Source organism: Macaca mulatta, chromosome 4, assembly GCF_049350105.2.
Source record: "Macaca mulatta isolate MMU2019108-1 chromosome 4, T2T-MMU8v2.0, whole genome shotgun sequence".
NCBI classification, from domain to species: Eukaryota; Metazoa; Chordata; class Mammalia; order Primates; family Cercopithecidae; genus Macaca; species Macaca mulatta.
The window spans coordinates 28,429,589-28,457,011 of NC_133409.1; the positions used below are offsets into that span (position 1 = coordinate 28,429,589).

The 27,423-nt window shown below is 35.9% G+C and overlaps 1 protein-coding gene and 1 long non-coding RNA gene across 35 annotated transcripts in view; one reads left to right on the top strand and one right to left on the bottom strand.

Annotated features, from left to right (window-relative positions):
- The window catches only part of TRDN (triadin), a 410,920-nt gene that overhangs the window by 207,032 nt on the left and 176,465 nt on the right, over positions 1–27,423 (bottom strand). For 23 of the 34 annotated variants that reach the window (XR_013416180.1, XR_013416179.1, XM_077999353.1 and 20 more), the window contains exons 11-12: positions 19,874–19,933; positions 18,936–18,995 (exon numbers count right to left, since the gene is read on the bottom strand). Coding sequence is in view for 28 of the 34 variants with exons in the window: in XM_077999353.1 (XP_077855479.1) it covers positions 18,936–18,995; positions 19,874–19,933 (120 nt within the window). In the remaining 6 variants the exon portion in view is untranslated. The remainder of the gene's footprint in view (positions 1–18,935; positions 18,996–19,873; positions 19,934–27,423) is intronic. The other 11 variants (XM_077999343.1, XM_077999340.1, XM_077999352.1 and 8 more) reach the window with 3 other exon arrangements.
- The window catches only part of LOC114677476 (uncharacterized), a 60,535-nt gene continuing 53,644 nt past the window's right edge, over positions 20,533–27,423 (top strand). Inside the window, exon 1 of the long non-coding RNA XR_013416185.1 lies at positions 20,533–20,710. This is a non-coding gene — a long non-coding RNA (uncharacterized LOC114677476). The remainder of the gene's footprint in view (positions 20,711–27,423) is intronic.

Sequence of the window (27,423 nt, forward strand, 5' to 3'; positions counted from 1 at the left end):
GTCTCAAGTGATCTTTTCACTTTGGTCTCCCAAAGCACTCACAAATGCATAATTTTAAAAGCTTCTGAGATGGAGCATAATCATCCACACTGGACATCTCTGAGAATAAAAGAAAGTGTGATGAATAAGTATGTCAACGCTACAGGAGAAAACGGGTGTGTATGTCACCTCAACCTTGGGTGATACTACTGAATACCTCCTGCCTCCCAAGTGCTAATGGTCATTGAAATTTTTACAATCATTTTAGAATCAGAGAAAACAGATTTCAAGTCCTAATTCCTTCCTATATCAGCGCTAGAAATTTTTACTCTTGAGAACAAATGAATGTGTGCTTTTCTGTGAAATGAGGGTGACAATTTTCATCAGTTTTTCTTCAGTACCCAAGGAGTGATTGAAATCTTGTAAACAGAAGTGAATGTTGACATGAATGGTCAAACCACAGGTAAAGGGGGATCCTGAAGTTTTAAGGAGTTAATGCAAGCAAAGTGCTTGTAATTTAATGGGTGGAAAATAAATGTAAGTTCCTTTTCCACTCAGGGCTTTCATAAACAAAATTACAATTATCTTAAATGATCTAATTGTATATTCTTGCATAGAAATCATTTTTTAAAAGCTTATTTTATAAAGCTGTACGAAAACAAATGGTTTTCATAAAGTTTAGAAATGACTGTCCTCTGACACGCACTAATTGTAAAAGATGACAGCCCAAATACAAGCAGCCTTTCAAATGTTCTTTCTGGTTCTACTGTTTTCCTGGCAGAGATGCAAGGATTTAAAAAAAAAAAAAAAAAAAAACAGCAAAACTGTCTATTACTCTCTCAAAACAATTAACACGAAAACTTTTGAATTCAGTGAAGGTCAGAGGATTAATAAGTTTTATCTGCAATGTGTTTGAAAAGCTAATTAAGACTCCACATACAGCAGAGGAGACTGGGAATACAATATTTAGTTTTTCTCTACATGACCACAGTGAGCAAAAGTGAATAAAGACAAAGTGAATGTAGCAATTCACAGATGGGAGGCAAATCCTTTTTGAAGGATATAAAACTAAAAATACATCTCATGTGATGGAAGATGCTTCCTTTGTTTATTCAATGGGTGGATTCAGCATCTGTTTCATGCTGGCATTACACTAGGTGCTAGATACTCAGTGTCAAAAAAAAAACAGAATGGACTCACTTACTTCTTTTTTTCTCTAGCCTAAAGATTACTTAACTAACAAAGGAACCACATTATAAATTAATTGAAAAAAATTTAATTGTCCTTAAATGCCAAAAGGAAAATGGCTTTTGGGTTCCCCAAAATATTGTTTAACAACAACTGAACCAGCCAACTGAAGTGCTCATGTGAAAACAGTGTTTTAAAAAGTCATCATGACAGAAAGGTATCTATTTCCCTCTGATTCTTTTTTTTTTTTTTTTCCTAGCAACATTCTTCTTCCAGTTAAAAGAGAGGAAACAGCAGAGATCACAAAATTCTCTGAGGAGATATATCCGCTAAAAAGCATTTAAATAAATAATGATACATGTTTTATTTTCCTTCCTTTGAAGCTCAGTTGCTACATACTGGGTGAATTCCCTTTATAATGCTTTCCATGGCTCTCTCCTCCTCAATCTGCCACGTTGGGTCAGACTCTCCTTACCTGTCACCAGTACTGCTGTAATTGACTTGAGCTCTGTAATATTTATTGATATAACTTTCTAATTACTATTTCTCTTAGTCTCTTGCCCTTGACAATATATTGGCAGATTAATACTTTTTAGGCATAGATATGATTTTGTCAATCCCTTTCCTTTACACATTTACCTGTCAAATGAAGTGTAAATTATCCACTTGTGCCCACAAACTTAATTACATCAGCTACCTGATAGGAATATCAGGATCTGTCTTCCCAATTTCATTTCCCACTGTCTCTGCTGTTCTCTCTTCATACTTGACCTGAACTTTTCTTCATCCTCTTCCCACCTAATCTCTTTTGACTTTTTCAGGAGGACTCAGTCATAGAAGTAAGTATATACAGATGGCCAACTCTGCATCAACAGGCTCTGCATGGGTGAGCGCCACCATGTTTTTGCAGATCAGGAATATTTGGGGACAGGTGCAGTGGCTCCTACCTATAATCCTAGAACTTTGGAAGGCCTAGGCAGGAGAGCTGCTTAAGGTTAGGAGTTTGATAGCAGCCTGGTCAACAGAGTGAGACCCTTTCTCTCCAAAAAAAAAAAAAAAATTGGCTCAGAGTGGTGGCCCACTCCTGTAGTCCCAGCAACTCAGGGGACTGAGGCAGGAGGATTGCTTGAGCCTAGGGGTTTGAAGTTGTAGTGAGCCATAATAGCACCACTATACTTCAGCTTATAGAGAAAGGTCACATCTCAAAAAAAAGAAAAAAAAAATTGAAATATTTCCAAAAAAACAATAAAAACACAAATATAAAAATATATACATAAATTATAAACTGATACAGAACAACAACTATTTACATTACATATATTTTGTATTATATATTTTAAGTAATCTAAAGATAATTTAAAGCATATGGGAGGATGTGCATAGGTTATATGCAAATATCTCATTTTTAATAAGAGACTTGAACATCCTTGGATTTTGGTATTCTTGAGGGATCTTGGAACCAATTGCGGGGACATAACTGTATTTAGTTCTGCCCACACATCTAACATGTTACCCAAGTTTGGCCAATCAGAAAATTCCCTTAGAATTTTGAGTTCAGAGTGTTTTTTCCTTGGAGTTCAGCATTTAACGACTTTGTAAGCCTGACATTTACAGAAGCAATCTTGTTACAAGGTATAGAGTTTTTATCCAAAGCCTTAACTAAGCAGGAAAGCTGATGGGAGATGGGAAAAGAGAGATTGAGAGAGAAAGAGTCATGATAATATCCTTTATAACTCTGAATCCAACATTCCTCCCATTGGAATTCCAAGAAAAGCAATCCAATATATATTTTAAAAACCAATTTGGACTAAATTAATAATGATGAGTCAAAGATATAAAAGTTCCCCACAAAATAGTGGGAATTCCACACATTTAAAAAATTTTTGAATGGAATCATTGTTGCTCACAATTTATTTTAGGTGAAAATGGTTAAATAAAATGAAGCAAGTTTATGTAACAAGACTTAGGCCTAACAAAGAAAGTCTTCAGTACTTATTACCTAAGGTTAAGTTCTAGATTGCAAACCCCTCTACTTACCCTCAATGACAACTATAACAGGCTTTAAAACCTCCTAAATCTGCTGTAGATACAGATTATAATAAAGAGGTTGTGTGTTTCCTTCAAGGGGCTATTAGGAAAAAATTAGTAAAAAGGTATAACAGGAATAAATTATGGATTACTATCTGGCACAAACGATAGTGGATATTTTCTAACTATAATTACTAGCAAAGCAAATAAATGTAACAGCGTTATGGGTAGCTGTGTCTAATTTGTCTTGGGCTGTCTCACTGTGTTTATTAATAGTTTGGAGGAATAAACATGTTGTTAATTTTATATTCCAGCTATAAAATGCCATCTTTTCACATTAAACATTTAAAAAAACAGAAGTTAAAGCTCAGAATAAAATTAAAAGAAGCATTTGAATTTTGTTTCCTATTTTATTCACAAGATAAAACCAATGACAGTTACCCCTGCTGTTAGTTATAAAATTTTTTAAATTTACATTAACATAATGTTTTCTGGCAAGTAAATACTGAATTGACAAATATATTTTTCTTCCTAAGTCTCATTAAATAAATACATATTTGTTCACTCTCTAAACCAGCTACCAAAATAGGCATATTTAAACAATTATCAGAGAAGTTATTTTCCTCCTATAAGAAGTTGTGCAGCAAGGTGAGTTTTATCAAACATAAAATGTTTTATTTAGTTTGTTATCTCACTCTCATTATTCAAGAGTTTTAAAATTGCTATAACTATTTTAAATCTGTATGGATGTTTATTTGAGTAATAAACATTTAGTTTGAAAATTACAAAATACAAATATAAAGTAACTTAGACAAAATGAAGAATTAATTACATCATGTAGTGTAATGTCAGGAGGTCAGGGGAATAGTGCTTTCCAGGGATACATTAACCATAGTATTGAAATACCTTTAAACTTCTACCTTAGTATGTTGTTTTGTCTTATTTTATGGGGCAGCATTATTTTTAAAATGCTACCACATCAAGGATGTAAATATGGCCACTAGCATTTCTTGCCCTCACTCAAATTACAATCTATAAAAAGAAATCATCTTCCTTTTTTCCTTTTTATTTAAAGCATATGGACAGCACTCTGGCCCAACCTGGGTCATGGGTCCACACTCACGGGGAAAGTGACAGGTGGAACGATGACGGGAACTTGAAACCCCAGTTGAGCCTACATGGTTGGAGTTTAGGGGAAGGGTCATTCACCAAACGAGCAAAATAAGAAGAAAAGAGAAATGCCAGAGGAAAATTAGAACTATCCCTTGTCATTTTTTCTTGATTCAGTCTTTTATTAGGCAAGAATATGAGTTTTTAATCATTGTATTTATATACCCTACCCATCCACATTCAAAGGCACATATGGAAACTTTATGTCTCATGTTACCAAGGCATCAAACTGAAAACAAACAAACAAACAAACAAACAAACAAAAAAAAACTGTTTTCTAACCTGCAGCCTTTAACTCCCTCCTGCCTAATTGTCCTTTCCTGTCCCTAATTGGTTATTCGGCCCTACTTCTTTCACAATGACATTCACACATCCACACCTTCTCACCAAGGCTAAATCCTTTCAATAGGGACCATTTTACAGCAAAGTTGAAGTCATGGCTCTTTTTATATGCATTATGTTTTCACAGGCCCTCTATAAACAAGAAAGAATAACTCATGCATCAATTAGCTTTCTGTCTGCGTTTTTTTTTTTTTAACTGAGAGTTAAGATTTCATACGCTCATTTGTCTTGTCATTTTGATAAAATTTGAGTGAAGCTAAAATTCAGTTACAGTAGGAAATTAAATTGTACATGTACTTTTGAAATCTAAATGCTGAAAATGTGAGTTCTATTGGAAATGGAAGAAATTTCTTCAAGTAACAAATGATTACAAATGGCAAGCATGTGCCATTAGGACATCAGTTAATGGCTTTGCTGCACGAGAAAGGCTGCTCAGGTGTTATCTTCACCCTTCAGTTGATGAATAGCCTTTTACACCTTTGTGGAGACTTCAGATTTTACTCTGAGTGAAGTGGTAGCTTCTGTAAAGGTGCATCAACCTGGGTGCCTAAGCGGCTATGATGAGTACAGCAACTTTCCCAACTTATGCATGAATAAGAAAAAGCTTTCTCATTTTTCAAAGTTGCTGAAATTCTCAAGGGTTTTCATATTGTTGTTACACTATCAACTTGACTTTAGAGGAAACAGGCTATGGTACCAGAGCTGACGTGGTTCATAAAGGTAGTGAGAAAAGTTCAGCTACTAAACATATTTCAAAGGTGAAAATGAGGGGATTTAATAATGAAGTCAGGAAGAGAAATAAAGGAGTCAACAGTGGCTAGAGAGATTTAAGCCTAGGGAAGAAAAAGTTGTAGTAATTTACTAATAAGAGGAAAATACTGAGTATAGAGCCACATTCAGAGGTAGAGGGGTGTGTGTCTGTGTGTGTGTGTGTGTGTGTAGATGAGGGGTGTTGTTGTTCTTTGTTTAAAAAAACATATTAACTTGGAGAAGTCTACTGGATATTTAAAGTCTACTGGAGATGGTGAATAGGCAATAGGATAGATGAGGGTGTGAGTTTGGAGTTCAGTGAGAGGCCACGGTTGGAGATACACATTTGAGAGTCATTATTATAAGAATGGTTTTAAACTTATAAGACCATGAGATCACCAAGGAAGTGAGGATAGAGAGAGAATTGAGCCCTAGAGTGCTTCCAATTTGAGATTCCAGAAAGAAAGGGAGGAAACCAGCAAAATAAAACAAGAAAGTGACCAGAGAACTTAAAAGGAAAGAATATTGTCTAAGAGGCTGAGTGAAGAAAGATGCTGTGAAATGCTCTTGAGAATGGAGTTCACCTTTGGACATGGTAATATGGAGAGTTGACAAGAACTGTGGTGGAGATGAAAGCCTGAGTACAGTAGGGATGAGAGACTGGAAGGAGAGTGTAGACAATGCTTATGAGGAGTTCAGCTGTAAAGGGGATCTGAGAAATCAGGCAGAAATTTGAGAAGGATGTGCTGTCAATACCAGGATATTTATATAGCACACAACATGTCTGTCTGTCTGTCTATCTATCTATCTATCTATCTATCTATCTATCTATCTATCTATCTATCTATCATCAATCATCTAGCTATCTACACACACAGAGAGATACATATGCACATATATGACATAACACGTTTTATGCTACTGAGAATTACCATAGAAATCAAAATGAATTTGCAGAGGAGAGAATTCCAGGAGTGATGCTCTTTAGTTAGCAGGTGGGGAAGGCGTATACTGTGCACCAGTGGAAGGATTTTTCGTAGAAGTATGAACATTGAAACCATTGTATTGTATTGTATTCCACCAAGAAGGCAGAGAATGTAAGGAGACAGATGAAGTACGTTATGAGATCTGATGGTCAGCACTTGTGGGAGATCTCTTCTAATTTTTATTTTCTGAGAAAAATAGGAAGCAAATAATTTGGCTGATTGAGAAGAAGGGTGAAAAGGTAAAGGAGAGTTTTAAAAAAGGAACAGTTCAGAGACAGTAGTCTCAGAAAAGAGAGGGTGAACTATTAGGATTCCATTTCTAAAACATAATGGAATCACCAGGCATTCTTTCAAAAGTTAACTTAGGATTGATTTCACAAATGTCCACTGAGCCCCTGCTGCATGTGCGGCATAGTGGAGCAATAATAGTAAGTAGTACAAATTCTTGGGAATGTTGGTGTCTATACATATTTTTAGGGGGAAGACAGTCCAAGTGGTTTACCATATTCCAGTGATAGGCTTGCATCACATGTCCAAGCCATGGTGTATTTTCTCCTTTCTCCTCGGATTTGTATAACATATTCTCACCTCTACACCAGCACGGTATCTTTCAAGGCAATTATTTTATGTGCCTTTCCTTCTAGTGTTTTTTAGCATTAGCTACTTTGTCTGTTAGCATAAGCTACTTCAACATTTTTGACCTTATATTCCAAAATTAATATAGCTAACAGGATATGTGCAAGTGACTAACAGAATTACTTAATTGTTTATACTGCCATAAATTATTTTTTGAAAAATACTGTTTTAATTGCAGAGACAATTTATTACACGTGCTCCTCAAGCCTCCGTTAACTACTTACAACAAACAAACTTTCAAATAATAACCACAATTCTTATTTTCTGGTCTGTGTGAGTCATTTTTCCCTATTTTTTGCATTATAAATAATTATTAAACTTTCTTTCCTACCTTAGGCTTATTGTCTTTGGGGTTTTTCTACTGAGATGTCTCAAGATATTTCTTTGCCCTGAGGACAATTAATCATTATTCCACATGTGTAATAAATTTTAATTTTTTAGTGCCCTTGGTTTATGCAGACATCAATAAAACATTCTATGATAAGATTCACAGTGATGTATTTTGCTGGAATAGGCAGTCAGGAGAGATTGTGGAAATACAGGTTATATATAGTGAACATTTACTATGGCCTCACTTCCTGGAATAAACTCTTGACCACACCATTTTTATTTTTTTTTAATAACTAACCTTCTAGAAGAGTTAGACAAGTGGCTAAATTTAAGACAATGATAACAATAATAATAATAACTTCACTTCAAAATTTAAATAATCTAGACATCTGTTTCATTTAGCCAGATGTTTAATTTTGAAAAAAATAGAATCTTGTCAGTCTTGTCAAAAGTAATGTAATCCTTCTTCTTACAGGATTACCTCCACAAATTCAAGAAAGGTACCCACTCTTCCTCTGTTTGAAAACTTCAAATGGCAGCGTTCACTGACTTAAAAGTTTCCCCATATAATCTTGAACATCCCACATTGTCTACTTCTAACTTCCACCACGGAGTCCTCATTCTTAGGGATAATAAAAAGTAAATCTACACCTAAATAGGAGAGTAGATCAAAGTTAGAAACATGGCTTTGATGTTCTCTGTTTCCTCATTTCCATATTACACATCCACATTTCTGAACTACTCTCTCCTGAATATAATCTGGTTTGTTTCAAAATATCTTTATTAAAATTAAAGACTATTATCCAAGTGTAATTCTAAAAGTACAAAGTAGAGGGAAAGGATTTCAATCTTTACCAGACATAATATTTTTATGAATGAAACCTGGAATTTCATTTGCTTTTGCTGATCACACTACATTATTCTATGTTGGGTTGGTTTTCTAAAATACTTAAGTTTTCCCTCCATAGATGACACTAAAATTTCTCCCTTGTTATTCTCTAAATAAAAATAAAGAAATCATATCACCAATATTTTCACCATCTAGAAATGACTTCTTGAAGAGAATTCTTTATATTTCTTTTTCAATGTTGTAGCTACTCCATTTCATCATTTTTTAAACCTAACCTAGGGAATCATCACCCAATCCAATTTCAGCTCAAATGTTTTGGACAAAGTTTATGTAATTTCTCTGCTGGAGGGATAGGACCCATGGCCTAAGATAAAACAATCAGATTATTTTTTCATCCTCACCAAAAAGGTTAGTTCAGGAATGGGCCTATGGAGACTGATACTACTCAAGTTTTTGTTTGAACTTTCAGGACACTGATCTATTCCACTCCTGCCCCCACCCCCCGCCCCCCGCCCTGCTTTCCCAAGCCCCTAGCAGGACAGGAACAAGAGAAGACATAGGGCAGCACCTATGGCCAATTCACAGCTACATGGGCCAATCCCAAGGGACTAGAGTCCAAAAACAGAGAGAGAGAAATATCCTGATGATATCATGTGACCTCTGCATCAAGCTAAACTCAAAGCCAGTTTACTACAGAATAGTAGTTGGATACACTAATAAATTCCTTCTTTTAGATGACGTGCCACTTGCAAGATCGAGTATCTTCAGTGATATACCACTGTTAAAAGTGTTTGTCTCTATCCGGATTAAAAATAAATATGATACGTGTCTTGGTCAAATACCTAATTATATAGGCCAGTGGTGTCCCTGTTCTAGATCTGTAATAGTCTCCCGCCTACCATAAAAGTGAAATAATTTCTATACTTATGCCTTGATTTTTGTGTGAGCCCTTGCATTTACCCTATGATAGTGCTCATGGTATAATTTTTACTTATCTGTTTGCTGAAGTCCTTGGAGACAAGTTCTATGTCTATTACACTGATCTATGTCCAACATTAAGCAGATTTCCTTGCATATATTATGGGATTATTAAATATTTGTTGAGTGAATGAATGAAGGAAAGCATAATTTCTACAAGAGAAGTAAGAGTCAGACCTACAGGATCTCTTCTGCATTTTTTCCTCCATGTTTACCACTGTCTGCAATATCATCTCAAGGAAATTAGCAAAAAAAAAAAAAGAGGATGGAAAAAAATAAGACACTAAAGCAGTCTACCACCATTGTTTCCTAGAATTAGAAGACCACATGCTTTCAGGTCCCACAAGACAGTGAAGCTTAATTTGATGACTTTCATACTGACTTTACTCTACTTACTGGTGATGATGGGCAAGTTATTTACCTATCCCAATGCTGGATTTCTCTTTCTATAAAAGGTGGATTATAATGGTTACCTTACAGAGTTCTTATGATTAAATGAGAAAACAGATTTAATAACTGTTCTTATGATTACTTTAAAATGTTCCTGATAAAATGAATCTAACCGGCAGAATTTGCTGTTGTTTCAAAAATACACTTTTGGGATCTCTAGAGAGGCTGAAGTTGAGGGAGATATCACTTTGATGTTTTTAAAGCTTTACTTGCACTGAAAGGAAAATCCTGTAGACTTCTAGGATATGTAACAACAAAATTCACCTGGATATTTCACATCTGCAAGATTAAATACGTATCTCAAATCACAGAGAAAACTCAGGCCACACTGTCACATTGTTGTTTAACAAATTGATCAAAATCTCTCCATATTTTTAAATTGAGATTAACAGATTAAAAATAACTTGGTTTAACTGACATTCCACTTCCTGTGCCACTCTGCGCCATTTTCCCAGGAAAATTTAATTTATGACATTTGTGAGAGACTACTGTGTAATTACATATTTTATTTCTTTTTTTTTCAGAAAACAATTTATCCTATTAATAAGTATAAACTGGAATTTAAAATAATTTATCTAATATGTGTGCAAGACCTGGTAAAAATATTGATATATCAATGCATACAGAGAAGAAATATGTGGTCTATTTACTGATATTTATTGATTCTTCTTTATATATATTTCAATTCTCCCTATTGAAAAAACTTAATAAAAGATAACACAAGGCTGGGTGCAGTGGCTTATGCCTGTAATCCCAGCACTTTGGGAAATGCAGGCAGGAAGATCACTTTAGTCCAGGAGTTTGACACTAGCCTGGAGTTTGACAGTACCAATCAGACGCATTTGTTAAATCACAGTGAGACCTCACCTCTACAAAAATAAACAAAATTAACCAGGCATGGTGGCACATGCCTGTGGTCCCAGCTACATAGGAGGCTCAGGTGGGAGTATCACTTGGGTCCAGGAGGTTGAGGCTGCAGTGAGATGATATTGCACTACTGCATTAAAGCCTGGGAGACAGAACGAGACCCTGTCTCACAATATAATAATAATAATAACAATAATAATAATAACAACAATAATAAAATAGGCTGGGCGCAGTGGCTCACGCCTGTAACCTCAGCACGGATCACGAGTTCAGAAGATCAAGACCATCCTGGTTGACATGGTGAAACCCCGTCTCTACTAAAAATACAAAAAATTAGCCTAGTGTGGTGACATGTGCCTGTAGTCCCAGCTACTCGGGAGGCCGAGGCAGGAGAATTGCTTGAACCCGGGAGGCAGAGGTTGCAGTGTGCCGAGATCATGCCACTGCATTCCAGCCTGGTGATAGAGCAAGACTCCGTCTCAAAAAAATAAATATAATATAATACAATGTAATATAATATAACACAACTCTCAAGTTTAGGGGTGATCTTGTTTATGTCCTCAGGGAGGGTAACCCCAAGTCCCCAAAGTAAACATTAAAAAGATGAAAAATAGCCACATATATACTAGTCCATTTTTTCCAGGCCTATATATTTCTAATATGAACCTTCTCTCTTTCTGAGTTTTTATATTTATTTTTAAATCCCTTTTTAAACTAAAATGCCCTTACCTCATTTTTGCATTCAGCCCAAGCACACTTTTGTATTGTTCAAACCAAAAGTGAATACGTGAAAAGTTATCTCAGATATTCCCACAATAAGTCATGGTGGTAACTCCATTTTACCTTCTCTAAAACAGATTAGCTTCCATATGCCTAATCCAGAGCTAATATCAGAGGTAGTCAAAGATATCATAGTAAGTGACAAGTCAGAAGACTTTCCACTGTTGGAAAATCTCTTACTCTCAAAGGTGTAAACAACTATTGTCTTACATAAGTTCCACGATTATAAAACACTTGAAAATATACTCTGTTTCCTTCAAAACCCTTCAAACATATCCAGTGTTTTCAACACAGTCAAGCTTCCATCATCGGAACTCAGATTTGCAACCTAACCTGTTGCAGAACAAAAAGCTAACTTGGGCCGGGCGCGGTGGCTCAAGCCTGTAATCCCAGCACTTTGGGAGGCCGAGACGGGCGGATCATGAGGTCAGGAGATTGAGACCATCCTGGCTAACACGGTGAAACCCCGTCTCTACTAAAAATACAAGAAAATTAGCCGGGCGAGGTGGCGGGCGCCTGTAGTCCCAGCTACTCGGGAGGCTGAGGCAGGAGAATGGCGTGAACCCGGGGGAGCGGAGCTTGCAGTGAGCCGAGATCGCGCCACTGCACTCCAGCCTGGGGCACAGAGCAAGACTCCGCGTCAAAAAAAAAAAAAAAAAAAAAAAGCTAACTTGACTCTTGTAACTTGTAATTGTGAAGCCTCACTAAGTCAAGGCTGGGGATTACTGATTAAACCAGGTCTAATTTGTACTAGACTTCCCATTTTTTACTTATCTGAATGAACTTTTAAAAGTTTTATCTGGAATATAAAATAATATAACTGTCCCAATATCGCTCAAAAGTCTGTGAATTATCTACATGTTATAACTTGATAGTAACTCCTGGATTACTATCAAATATCCTGAAAAAATTTATCTAGATTTCAGTGTCTAACAATACCAATCGGACGCATTTGTTAAATCTTGCCCAAACACATGTTTGCAAAACCCCAGAGAAAAGATAACTTTCTAATATCAAGTGCTTTTCAAATAAGGAGAAAGATGTGGGTGATCAGAAAAAAGAAACTATAATCGTCTCAATACACAAGTCTAGAAAATGGAAGGATGTTCATTTAAACTAAAACTTAACATGAATACATATGAAAGATACTACATATTATTTTGTACAATTATAAATGTACACATACATATTTCAAATAGGTTTCTTTTAGTTACATGTAAATGTAGAAATTTAAGTGATCTGTAGTCTGCCATATATATTATTTTGAGCTAGAACAACTGTTACAAAAGATTCAAAAGTAAAATAGATGATATTCTAATGCCTGGTAGACAATAACATTTAATGATATATTCAAAGCAATAAGCTTCTGTAAAGGACTCTGCAATTTCTCAATGACAAAGTAGATTTTGTAGAGAGAAAGCAGATAGCCAAAGGTTTTAGCTTGTGCAGAATTTAATATTATTTGCCCCATACAGTAATTGAAAATATTCTATGGAAAAAGATATGAATGTATCTCTCAAAACAGCACAAATTCTTTATGAGTTCTATACTAGACGAATCTTACCTGATCAATTCATCACCACAAAGATGTTTCAGTGTAAAGCTCTAATGGCATATTGTAAATGAATGATCCTTAAAGAGCTTTGCTAAAATACATTTCACAAACTTTCCTCAGTGAGCACAAAAGACATTTTGGATACATCTTTTTCTAAAATTGAGGCTTTTATCTCAGAATGTATTTATTATTGGAGTTTTAGTTTTATCACCAGAGCCATCTAATCATATATTGTATATCTTACAAATGCATGCCTCTCTTTTAAGGCAATCTGCATAGAATCCTAGTCATGATTTGAAAACATCAACTTTTAAAATATCAGAGCACCTGTGGTATTATCTCCAAAAATAAAAGAATATTTTTCACCACATACTCATCAAACTATGATTTCTCAATTATCTTTTCGATTTCTGTTTATATATTCTGTCCCTCTGAGCATCAATCTCCTACATTCTGTTTATGTACATCGGGCACTAGATTGAACTATTAAAGCAAACCTAGACAAAACACAAAAGACTTTACTCCTCATACAACCATAATCCTTCCCCCTTCCCCGCAAAATCTCCACTTCAGTCTCCATTTTTGCACCTCCCATTCCAACCTGGCTTTATCCTTTCACCCCACCGACTGCCCTTGTGTCTTCTGCCCTCGTAAAACAAACTGTAAGTGACATTCACAAAGTTGATAACTTTTTGCTTTTTGTAACATCTATTTCTGAAACATCTGTAATACCAAGCTCTTAACTTTTCCTTTCATTTCTCTGGCAATTCCTTTCAGCCTCTCTTGCTTTATTTTCCACTATTGAATTTGTACGTGTTGCACTTCCCCAGGTCTTGATCCTGGATTCTATTCCCTTTTTCTTTTGACACAACGTCTCTTTTTAATCTCGTCTATTCCAAGAGCACTAACTGTAATCTATAAAGATTGCTGTATTTAAAACTTCAACTCAATTTCTTCCATTACACTTTTAATAAAATCCAAACACCCATACATGTTCCTTCATATTCTGACTCCTAGTACAAACCACTCTCTCCTTCCCCGACACGTGGTGTATATATATATACACATCACACAATGATACAGGAATCAATGGCTGAGTCATTTCAATACATCAGATCTCAATTTAAATGTTGTCTCTCAGAGAGGCCTGCTCTAATAACCTTATCTATTTAAATAGCTTCCCACCCCAACGCATTATTTTCAATCATTGCCTTAAATTTATTTTTTCCACAGCCCTTACTCAGAGTTCAACTTATGGACATTTTGTCTTTATTCACTGTGTGCCTCACTTGTCAAACTGTAAGCTCCATTGGGGCAGATCTTGTCTGTTTATCCACTTCTGTGTATTCAGCACCTAGTACAAACTTGGCATATAGTAGGCATTTTTTTAAATATTTCCTTCAAGATGCATGCATGAATGAATGAACAAATTCATTCTTTTCTAGTAGCTTATTTCAGAAAAGCTACGTGGCTTTTAATGTCCTTCTTGTAATTTATAGTTCTATACATGTAATTCCTGGAAAAAAAATCCTATTGTAAAGTGTGATAATTAAATATGATTTTATACCATTATCAACAGTTATTTTGTCAAAATTTATTTTCACAGTTAATAAGTTTATAAACATATAAGATAATGACAAATTTAACTCCAAAAAGTTTACAATTGTAACTATGAAAAGGCCAACCCAACAGCAACGGGTAGTCTTAGCTTTGGCCTGTTTCTCTTGTGTATCTATATGTTTTGCCCAGGTTATAATTGTTTGGTTATGAGACAAGTCGACTTGTTAATTGTTCACATATTATAATCTAATCAAGTAGGTGAAACGTTATTTCTTCAAAAATATCACCTTGTGGTGGAAGAGAGAAAAAACATCCATGCTTCTTTTATCTACAATGAAGGTGAAGAGCAACATAAACTTCAGGTAAGTGTGACTTGTGAACACTTGGAATTTCCAAATTTGATCATGTTGCTTAGTTGTATCATCCTTTTCATCTTTTGGGGGAACTCCAAGATAGGTTTCATCACTATAAAGTGTAGGCCTTCAAAAATCATCTCTTGTTGTATGAATTGTATCATCTTGGACATTTCTGAAAAGATCATTTTTATAGATACTGTTGATAGCCTCTTTCAACTTCCATTTCACCCCACTTCCACTTGGGAGACTTGGGATGCATCTTACAGACTCACTCGCAGCCAGAGTTCTGGAGACATATCAAGTTCCACCAGACCAAAAGCAGAAATGGTTTGGCAGAGCAGATGAATGATTTGGCAAGTGAAGATGTTAGTAATTTGCTGTGGCCTGCCTCCACATTTCCAGGATCCAGTCTTCGTGGGTGTGAAGAGACAGTGCTAGTGAACAAAGCAGTCTCCTAACTTATTGATCTGCCCTGATGCTTCATCCTCCAAATTTTGATTATTTGATTTCAATTCTTTTAGTCTTTCAATAACATTGGAGGTACTCAGTTCCCAGTATGAAATGTCTTCTAGTAGAACTAACTACAGTGTTTAGTGTTTCTAGCACTGAAGTCCTATGCAAACCTAGAGGTTTGTTTTTAAAGTCTTTATTTCTTTCATTGATTTTTTTTTCATGGTATTTCTTTAAGTGAAAATGTACCTTATAACATTGCAAAAATATCAAGATGATTTTTTTTATATCATGTTTTTAAGTGGCGGGTATTTATTTTTTATTTTTTACCATGGATGATTTCAAATGAATACTAAATAAAAGAGTGTTATAATTAACCCCAATGTGCCAATTGCTCAGTTTCAACCCTTATTAATTAATGGGCTGGCAATTTTATATCATATAAAGCCCACCCATCCACATCTTCCCCAGACATCACTGACAAAGTGTGATTTACCAGTGTCATACAGTAGAAGCCCATTTATCACTGAGCAGAGTGTAAGCCTTAGGTTTGTTGTGTCAGCATAACAATAAAATATAAGGGGAATAAAATAAAATAGCATATAACTAAATGCATATATTTTATAATAGAAATAATATTAACATTAACATAAATATAATAAAATATCACAATAACACTCAAATATTAAATAAGCATGTAGGCATACCTTATGCCTTATAAATTTGCTACTATTTGGGGCCACAGTAGTGAGATCATATGCTCTGCCATATTCCTCTATTTTAGGAAGAAATGAAATATTTTCCCCAGCTCTTCAAGATTTTAGGTTATTCTCAATTTCTCTCATTATCTCCATAAAATTTTACTACTTTCATAATAAGCTTAAAACTTGCTGTTTGTAAACCAGATTGCTGTCACATGAAAATGTAAAGAATTATTAAACCCTAAAAAGAAACGAGTTAAAAACTAGCACTAACTGAAACTCAATCTCTCTGTTTCTCTTTTTCTGACACACACACACACACACACACACACACACACACACACACGCACACACTATTTTGAGTATTTGGGGGTTAAGGGATTGTAAACAAATAAACTGTGCATATTTTTTATCAGGAAGTTGAACTGATTTGGAAAAAGCAATGGAATTTTGTGTAATAAAAAGTGAAAATGTTAAGCATACAAACAGAAAACTGGTTCCAAGTAGGACAAACTTGTTTTGCAACGCTAACTGAGTAGTCCTGCCCAGATGTGCTGAGCCATTACCCCAGTTTGGTCTCTGCTTGGGTAGCTGAGCACTGTCCTTGTAGGAAGTGATATTGGGATAATCAGTTCTCTTGCCAGTGGCTCACAACCTCACTTTGACATGACTGCTGGGCTGATAACACAGGTCTCCCAGTGGCAGGGGAGTATCAGATTTTCCCATGAACCATTGCACATAAACATGTTTCACCATTTCCCTCAAAAAGCTAAAACCAAGCCAAATACATACACACACACACACACACGCATGAGCGCGCTCGCACACACACACACACACAATCATTGAGTTTTGCCAAAAACATGTTTTCAGATTTTGCATTTGCATGCATATGAAGAATGCTTGAAAATTACACCTCAAAATTTTCTTCTGCAACTCTTTTAGTAAAATCAATAGCAAGGAAGAAGTATCTTGGTTTATCTTTAACCCTCAATCATGTAATTTTCACAGATCCACTGCTCTAAGCAAGCAGTTTCTCAGTATCCTCATAGAGACTGTTTTTCCCTTCTTATGATAGAATATATATTTCATCAGAAACTAAGAAAGCTTTAAAAGAAAATGAGTGAATATTTAATAGAACAACAGACTACAAAAATACATCCTTAATAATGGAAACTTGGATGCAAAGGAATGGGCAATTGACTCTTGCACACACAGAATGTCTGGCTGATCCTTCCTGCTCATTTCATGAGCTGTTTAATCATACAATTCTTAACATTTTACATTTTTTTCTACCCCATTTATAGCATGATACCAGATATTTTTAGGCATTTCTATTTGCTGCTTGCTAATCGTAATCTTTATATAGTTGACATCCTATTCTTTTCTTTTTAGGGTTCTCACCACCATCATTTTTTCCACATACACTATTACTACCTAGAAAGGGAAAGATTTTCACTAAAATGCCATCTAACCCAGCATGCCCTCCCCAGACGGTTCCCCACCCTGAAGTTTTCAATCTTCTTCGTTTAAGCTTACCTACCACCTCATTTTCTAGGGTACAATTTTCAGCTTACTATTACACAGGAAAGATCTGGAAATCTCATTTACTTTAAGTTCTTAATAGCTGAGAGGAATTAGGTTTTTACCCCATATACACAAGCCTTAGAAGATTTGCATTTTAATAGGGGACAATTCCTTCATAAGTCAAAGGAATGGAATGGTTCTAATGGTAGAATTTTAAGCATCACTGAGATCGGTGGAGGAAATCTTTGAGGTGAGAATGCTTATCACCAAACCATAATACTTGAGATGATTGTCTTTCCCACATAAACTTAAGCCTAACCTGACTAGAAGCCAATATTCATGTTTGAACAAGAATAGAAACAGAACAAAATTTAAAGCAAAAATTGAAACTGTCAAATAGTTGAATAACCTTATTTCTTAATAGGGTGCATTATTCTCTCTCAGCTTCTTATCTTTGCAATGTGGTATTGTTATTACTATGTATCTCTTCTCAAGTTCATTGTATCTTGACCAATGTTGCCTTCACCTTGATTAAACCTTAATAGGTTTCTTTCTGACTTTCAGTGGCTCCTGATCTCCCTTTTCTTAGAACATTTACTTCAGAAAACTGGAAAACTTGTCATTGTAAACTCTTTCTCGGCTCTGTTGAGATATAAACCTTGTTGTTTTTTGTTTTTTTTTTTTTTTTTTTTTTTTGGTAGGGGGATGAGGAGACAGGGTCTCCCTCTGTCATCCAGGCTGGAGTGCAGTAATGCAATTAGGGTGCTCACTACAGCCTCAACCTCCTGGTCTCAAGCAATGTTCCTGTCTTGGCCACTCGAGTAGCTGGGACATTTGCAAGCCACTTTCCAGTTTCGCAACCCATAAAGCCTTTCTCAAGGAACTGAGAGCCATCCCTCTGAAATGTAATCACCAAGAAAGACAGTGCCCCATCTCTCAGTTTCTGTGGAAGAGTAGGAGCCTAACTTCCTTAGACTCCTTGCTCCACGTTGTGAAACTGCTTCCTGTCATGGAGATATAAAAGTGAAAGTTTATGTTTTGAGGGAGAAAGGCTAATATGCAAAAACAGATGTCCTGCGATTCCCCATACCAACCATTACAAACACTCCTGTGATTTTGTTTTGTTTTGCTTTGTTTTGTTTGTTTGTTTTAGTGGAATTGAGTTCAGGCTCAGTTCCAGTCTCTCTCCTATTGCAATAACCTTGAATAAAGTCTTCTTTGCCTGTTTAACTTTCTCTAATGCAAGTTTTGCTTTGACCCCTTCACTTTTTGGGTAGATATAAGTAACTGTATACACTTTGTGTATGTTGCATGAGGAGTCTTTCATGAAGCAAACATCCTGAACATAATCCATGTAAAGAAACAAAGAAAGTGCAATATCTTTTTTTTCCACTTTCATGAAGCAAACATCCTGAATATAATCCATCTAAGGAAACAAAGAAAGTGGAATACCTTTTTTTTCCACATCAACGGCAGTTTCCTTCTCACTTTTCTTTTTGACATCTTTTTCTGCTGGTAAAATAAGAAAAGTATAAGCCTTTACCTGTTTAACTTGCATATATTATAGGCTATGCATGATTGCCAGGGAGGCATCTAATTTATCTTGTATAGAGGAATCCTAAATCAGCCATAAGTCATGTCAAATATGAATAAGGTAGCACTTTCGTAACACACTAGTGGCTTAGGTATAATTTCTCTTCAGGAAACGGATTTTTTTTTTTTTTTTTTTGCCAAAGGCAAAAATTATTTAATAACAGTAAAAACATTAAATGGCATTATTAATTATGGTATTATTTAACAGCTTTCATAACATATATTAAAAAGAATATGTCGAATGTTCTCTGAACTATGAGGTCACCAGAACCATGTCAAAATTTCTGAAATCTCTAAAGTTCACTTAGGACATCAGATGAATTATTTGGAAAAAAACAATTTAAAAAAAACGTATATGTACACACACATATATATATATGTATGTTTGTGTGTGTAAAACAAACCAATCAAGTATTCAAATATTTTCTGCCCTCTACATAAAATGACTTGATCTTTTGGTGGGCTTTTAAAATTAAACTGAATTATTTAAATAGTAACTGTCATATTCACATATATAGTTAAGTAGTGAATCAGAGAGAATTAAGCAACTGCTCTTAAGAAAGAAAAAAATAATCACAGTAGTAATTTTCAAAAAGTGTTTAGGCTTGAATTCCTTTTTAAAAAATTGACAATTTTAATTTTATTTGGAATATTTAGACATGTTAAGAGTGTTCATTAATAACAATGACACTGTATTTATTAAGGGAATTTCTTTCCTAGAGAATAATAGATTTACCAGTAGTATTAAGCATGGACACTAATTGATTTATGTGGTACACGGTTTTTAAATTTCTTACCTTTCTTTTTTGTTTCAGGAGTAACTTTCTTCTCAGCCTTCTTCTTTTCCCCTTCTTTTTCTAGAGAAGAAATTTAAAATATTTGCTTTAGGGAAATTTAGTATGAAAGCAAAACCAAGGTTGAAATGAAGGATTTTTGTTAAGTCAGTTCTGCTTCCAGCTAGCTTTGTTACTGAGCAAGTAGTTTAATCCCACTAAGCCTTGTTTTCCTCATTTATCAAATAATAGTACCTCCCTCAAAGTTAATGTTTACAAAACACTCTGTAAAGTGCCTGGCTCACAGAAAATGCTTAACATTGTAGACTGCTAATACTGTTTACAAATAATAAACAAGATAGTTTGAACTTTCTGAACTAGACAATTGTTTATCTAGTGCTTAAAAGTATTGATATATAAAATTAAAATATATTTCTTGGAAAATAAACTACAGGTAAACTAAAAGAATTAATTTTTGTTTTCTTTAAATACATTCAATTTCATTAGAAATAATATATTAGGCCATTAAAAAGATATCTATTTTGATATAGCTGTGTTTCATATCTGGCTCTTGTCAACAGGCATTTAAGCCTGATGACAAGCGTTTGGCAGTGTGGTGAAGACATAACTTCCACTGTCCTTTCTGAGTGGTTGTATCAACAAGGTTGTTCAATCTTTGCACCCAGATGTTGCAGTAAGTCTGGATGCCACATCAAACCGTTTGTGGTATTTCTAAACTTCGTGGAAGAACCCTGTTTCATAAATCTGAGACCGTCTTGGTCTGAGGGGGCAAAGACAGAGAATTCATGTGCTGCCCAGGCATAGCAACGTAGCAGATGGACATCCCTGGACACTTTTCTGGTAAGCATAGTCATTTCAAATAACAAAGTTCTGTACTAATACATAGTTGTTTAAATTGAATGTTCAGTGGTTTTAGATTTGAGGCAATAATAGCTGTTGCTAATGTTGTAAATGTACTGATTTTTATCTTCAATTAGTGCTATTTATCGTATATTTGAAATGCCTTTCTTTTTGTCAGTTGTCTCTCATCTCAGGTACAGGTACATTCAAAGACTTCTATTATCCAGAACTATTATAAGATCATTATTATGCTAAAGAAATTCAATATATAGTTCTACGATGAATCCTTAAATTGTGTCTACTAATGACTGCATCTTATTAAATATGGGAATTAACACATTCTCTTAGGTATAGAGCTTTTTTACCTACAAGATCAAAGACAACACTTTCTTTCAATGTTAGACACATAATTTTTAAAGAACCACTTTCATGACTTCTAGATATAATCTAATGTCGCAGGGAAAAATGTATTCACACTTTGTCTAAACGTGTCTACAGCATACTATTCCAGCTCATCCCATCAGAAGTAGAAAGTCAAGAAGTCAAATTTTGATAGTTCCACAGATAGAAATAAACCAGTTGATTTCCACTTTTCCTTTTCCTAAAGATTTATGCATATAAAACATGCAGATCATATTTAAAACTCTGAATAAAGATACTTTCAAGTATCACTACTTTCAGCTTCTCTGGGAGAAATTTTATGTAGCAGTGAATTTTACATTTTCTCTAAATAATTGTATATGCCAGACAATTGAATAGGCATTTGCTAAGCATCACCTCTGATGTCATGTATCAGAAAAGGGGTTAATTAAAATACAAATGACTTGTAAACATTTCTAAGTTCATGCTAAACACCAATGCCATAATCACCATAAGATCAGAACTCAGCATCCAAGTCTCCAAATTCCATAAGGTTAATGAATAAATATTTCATTAAAAAGTTTGTGCCAATTAGTCAGTCTTACACTGAACTTCACAAATAAAGTAGATATTTGAACCCAGAATATGGAAGGCATTCATTTCTTTTTCTATTTGTTGCTCTTGTGCAACAATTTCTACCCTTCAAATTAATATACCTGGGATTTTATTGTGGTGATATAATATTCTTGTCTTAGTCCAAATTGAATTAATTCTCCCATTATACACTCTGCTTGTGATTACAGTCATACACTGTGAGAGTCATGAATAAGAGCCGAAGTCCACAAAAAGCAGATACAAATAATGTCCTTTAATAACATTTTTATGAATTAGACCTTTAAGCTGTCCTTATGAGACTTACTTTATTCATGGTGAATTTCATTTAAAATGTCAACTTCTGAAGATTCTACATTTCTTCAAGCACTATAGTCTCTGTTCCATAGGTGATTTGGCAGTAATGGAATTAAATTTTTCATTTATAAAAACTTAACAATTTAATTATATCCTACTTGGATATAAAAATAACCCATGTTTCTTTTATGAAAACTTCCCTGCCCCTGACTTTTTCTTCCTCAACAGCCAACAGTACTCTTCCCTTTCTGTTTATCTGACTTTGAACACACATAACAAGTTCCCTCTTCCATCTCTTTCTTATTGGTTTGCCGTTTTGTTTGTAACAGCTAGAGAAGAATTAGAGCATTTAAGCCCATTGATGTTCAGAAGGTTAAAAATTAAATATATCTATAGGATATGAAAGTATCAGAATATTACCTTTCCCTGACAAAAGTATAATAAGCCCTGAAACGATGGCTGTACTCTGGCAGGGATTACAAGAGAGTGTGGTTGGGAAAGAAATCTTCCCTACAATGAGAAGCTCTGAGTCACAAATATGTTATTAGCTTCTGCATAAATTAACATCAGATGAAAGAAAAATTAGACGACTTACTTCTTACTTTCTAAGCCCTCACAATGGGCTTTTCTTTTGCTTTTAAATGTTTTTATGCCATCTCAAAGCCAGACAATAACACAATACTTAATTACAATTGTAAAACTTTCTAAGATGCTGGTTTCACGAGGAAACAAATGCAAAATGTTTTATTTTTGTCTTATGTCTTGTTTCTCCCCTCTTTGCCCTTCTAGTGTAGAGATTATCCTAATTCTGTGTGTCAGATGCGTGCTTTTATTCTAACACTCTGGCCAGAATTGATGTATTCCTGGTTCCAGTTAAGTAAATAAGAACTTGTTTCTTTAAGAACAACACATTCCAACATATCTCATCACTGTCACCTTGTTTTCTTAGAGTGGTAGAGACTGGCCTGGAACCCAGCTCACAATATGACCGTGGAAAATTTTACATAAGCTTAAGATAAGTTCAATTACACGAGTGATTATTAGAGTTGTCCCATTGTTATCTACAGAGGGGTGTGGAGCACGACAGAAAGCACAGGTGCTGGCATTGATGACAATGGTCTGAATTCTGTCCATGACTCTTCCTAGTTGTGTGACCTTGAAAAATGTGCTATAGCACACCGAATTTCATTTTCCTCATTTGAAAAGTGGAGCTAATAAAATCTACCTTGCTTACTTGTGAGAAATGCAGATAACTGGGCTAAAATGCCTGAAACAGAGTAGATGTAGAAAAATAACGATAATAATGACAAGTTCTACTAGATTTTACAAATAATAAAAATCTGACCACATATAATCTTTTTAGGTTATTTTTTTAGGTGTGACATTTACTGATCTTTTTGAGTAAATACAACTTTATTCTTATTTTTCTATATCCAGGGATGGTATGTCTAGAATATTTTTTATTGAGAAATTAAAGGGAAAAAATACCCATAAGCAAGACAGAAACATGTTATGAAGGGTACTGTACTGCAATGAGGTGGATTCAAGTCTCTATTTTGCTGTAATTAGTAGTCATTATCTTATGCAACTATAGACGAATGCTGTATCTTCTGTCTTCAACCATAAAAGTCAGAGAAATGAGTAGAATATGTTTGAGTCCCCTTTCACCTGCTTACTCCTTATTTACCAAGTGAAATATGCATAATTTTGCATTTATTTTCTAATTTTTCTGGGAATAGGTAACCTAAAAAGAGTTGCAAATATCTATGGTGTGTTGTCTGGTTTTGATATGGCTTAAAATTGTTTAAAGCAAGAGAAAAGTCCATTTTAGAGTCTTAAAATGAATACATATGTATATGCTATATACATATATACATATACATATTTTATATATATAAATTTTTTGGACAGGTGATGATAAAGATTAGAAAAAAAAAGAGAACTTTGTTTTGAGAATTAAAACCTGAGAGCATAGGAGGTGGCTTGGTTTTTTTAAAGGTGGATCGGGGTAAACCTTTCTAAATGGGCAATTGGAAAGATTATTGAAAACAAGTGGAAGAGCTTTGGGCTATTAGCGAGAAGACTTTTCAGCAGAGGAAAAATGTCTGCAGAGACCCTGAAATCAGAGCAGGCTAGATTAATTCAAAGAAGAGCCAGTGAGGCCAGAGTTGAGGACTCAGTAGGGGAGTGCTGAGTGCTTCAGCCGAGATGTAGTGGGGCAGATCTCCTAGAATCTTGTTACCAGTATGAATTTTCCATTTCCCTGTGAGTAACATAGGAAGCCACTGAGAGGTTTAAGCAAAGAAGTTACACAATTCTGAGTGAAGGTTTAAGAAAATCTTTGGCTGTTGCTAGGTGGTGTCAAGTGTCTCGTTGGATTTTGTGATCAAATTGAAAGGGAGAAGACTTAGGGAAAAAATACTTCAGAACAAATATTCTTCATTTTTTTTTCCAAAAATTTCCTTGGAATTTTATTTGGGACTCTGGAAGGCATGCAACTTTATAGAAACATGGTAAGAGTACCTCCCTTCACATTGTAATTAGGTTGCTATAACAGAAAAGCTTTTTAAATTAAGGACTTCACTTGAGTGATGTGGCATAACTAAGCTGGTCTTTCAGGCTCTGAATCCTTTTTTTTTTTTTTTTTTTTGCCTTGACTTTTCTTTAGTCATAGCTGAATTATTCTCAGAAGTCTGCTCTTCTCATTATTAACTATTAACAACAAACAACTAACAAGTAGCAATTCTACAGCACTTTCCAGCGACTACCCGAGACCTTTAGTCATACAATTTATTCACATAAATCAACAAATGCTTATCTAGTCTTATGCCAAAACCCTTTGCTAGTGTTTGGAGTTTTAAAAACCTCCTTCCAGTAATACTAGGTGTGAGAGCAGTAAGAAAGTTCATAATTACAATAAGGACTTTGAGAAACAGTGGACGTGAAGCATGTGGGAATCAAGAGAGACATGCAACTCATCACAGCTGAGTGGAGTGGAAAGCTACTCCTGGGGATGTAACCTCAGACTGAGTCTAAAAGGGCCTGTGGGGCCTGGCGTGAACTGTGGATAGCATGTGTTATTATAAATGCCAGAAAGGAACTGAGGTACAGTCATAGCTCATGTCTTGTAGATACAGTTGAGAACTCAGTGATACTATATCATTCATGAAGTAAATGTTGTAAAGGACTCTAGGTCTTATCTGTTTAAATTCAAACTTCCTCAAGATACCATACTACAGGCAGTGACCCAAGATTGTGGCCACTGCACTCTAGTCTGGGCCACAGAGTGAGATCAGTTTCAAAAAAAAAAAAAAAGGCCGTTGTGAATGTTAGCTCCAGATCAACTGCAAGAACAAACCAGCAATCCTAAGAGGACCCACAGACCCTCTGAAGGAAGCAGACTGCTTCTGCAGGCCCTGGGAGACACCTCAAATACCAATAGTGCCTCAAATGTGGAAGGGGGAAAGGGAGACCCTCCTCTCCCAAACATACACCCCCACTGTAGAAACTGATGGGCTGTTTGTGGGAGAAGTTTCCGACTTCATCTGGAGCTGAGCCAATTTAGAGAGTTGAGCAAAATACAGGGGCAGAAGAAGCAGCAGAAAGACCCTAGGAGTTCATTGGGTCCCCTAGCAGACCATTCCTCCCTGGTACCACATGGATGCCTCAGGAGGGTGGCCAGAGGAGCAGGGGGTAAAACCACAGGGAGGAGAAAATCTCTAGCTGAACTTCGTAACAATTTGAATGGAGTGGGAAGCCTCCTGGCCAGAACTCAGGGGAGGCTACAAATCTGGTGTGCAGACTCCACAGGTGGAGGGAGAACCAAGCCCTTTTCTTTTGCAGCTGGGAGTTGGGTAGCCTGAGGCAAGTTTTCAAGCCCATCTCGCCCTCCACCTGGAAACAGACTTGGGCTATTGGCAGGGGACACGGTGGGAGTGAGACCAGCCCCTTGGTTAGCTTGGGAACTGGGTCAGGCCTGCGACTGCCGGCTTTTCCTAACTTCCCTGTCAATCTGCATGACTCAGCAGAGGCAGCCATAATACTCCTACATACACAACTCCAGTGACCTGGGAATCTCACCCCCATCCCCCACAGCAGCTGCAGCAAGCCCACTCAAGGAGAGTCTGAGCCCAGACATGCCTAGCCCTGCCCCTACTTGATGGTTCTTCCCTACCCACCCAGGTAGCAGAAGACAAAGGGCATATTATCTTGGGAGTTCTAGGGCCCCACCCACTACTGGTCCCTCTCCATAAAACTGCAGCTGATGCTCTGTGGAAACGGCCACCTCCCAGCAGGAGGCCAACCAGCACAAAAATAGAGCATTAAACCACAAAAGCTAAGAACTCTCAGAGTCCATTGCACTCCCCTGCCACCTCCACCAGAACAGGCACTGGTATTCGTGGCTGAGAGACTCATAGATGGTTCACATAACAGGATTCTGTGCAGACAACCCCAGTATCAGCCCAGAGCCGGGTAGACTCACTGGATGGCTAAACCCAGAAGACAGACCACAAACACTGTAGTTCGGCTGACAGGAAGCCACATCCATAGGAAAAGGGGGAGAGTACTACATCAAGAGAACACCACATGGGACAAAAGAATCTGAACAACAGCCCTCAGCCCTAGACCTTCACTCTGACAGAGCCTACCCAAATGAGAAGGAACCAGAAAACCAACCCTGGTAATATGACAAAACAAGGCTTCTCAACACCCCCCAAAAATCATACTAGTTCACCAGCAAAGATCCAAACCAAGAAGAAATCCCTGATTTACCTGAAAAAGAATTCAGGAGGTTAGTTATTAAGCTAATCAGGGAGGCACTAGAGGAAGGCAAAGCCCAGTGCAAGGAAATTCAACAAACGATACAGGAAGTGAAGGGAGAAATATTCAAGGAAATAGATCACTTTAAAAAAATTCAACAATTCAGGAAACTTTGGACACACTTTTAGAAATGTGAAATGCTCTGGAACGTCTCAGCAACAGAACTGAACAATTAAATAAAGAAATTCAGAGCTCTAAAACAAGGTATTTGAACTAACCCAATCCAACAAAGACAAAGAACAGTGAATAAGAAAATATGAACAAAGCCTCCAAGAAGTCTGGGATTATGTAAAATGACCAAACTTAAGAATAATCGGTTTTCCTGAGGAATAAGAGAATTCTGAAATCTTGTAAAACATATTTGGGGGAATAATCAAGGAAAACTACCCCAGCCTTGCTAGAGACCTAGACATCCAAATACAAGAAGCACAAAGAACTGGGAACTTCATTGCAAAAAGATCATTACCTAGGCACATTGTCATCAGGTTATCAGAAGTTAAGATGAAGGAAACAATATTAAGAGCCATGAGACAGAAGCACCAGGTAACCTCTGAAGAAAAACCTATCAGATTAACAACAGATTTCTGAGCAGAAACCCTACAAGCCAGAAGGGATTGGGGCCC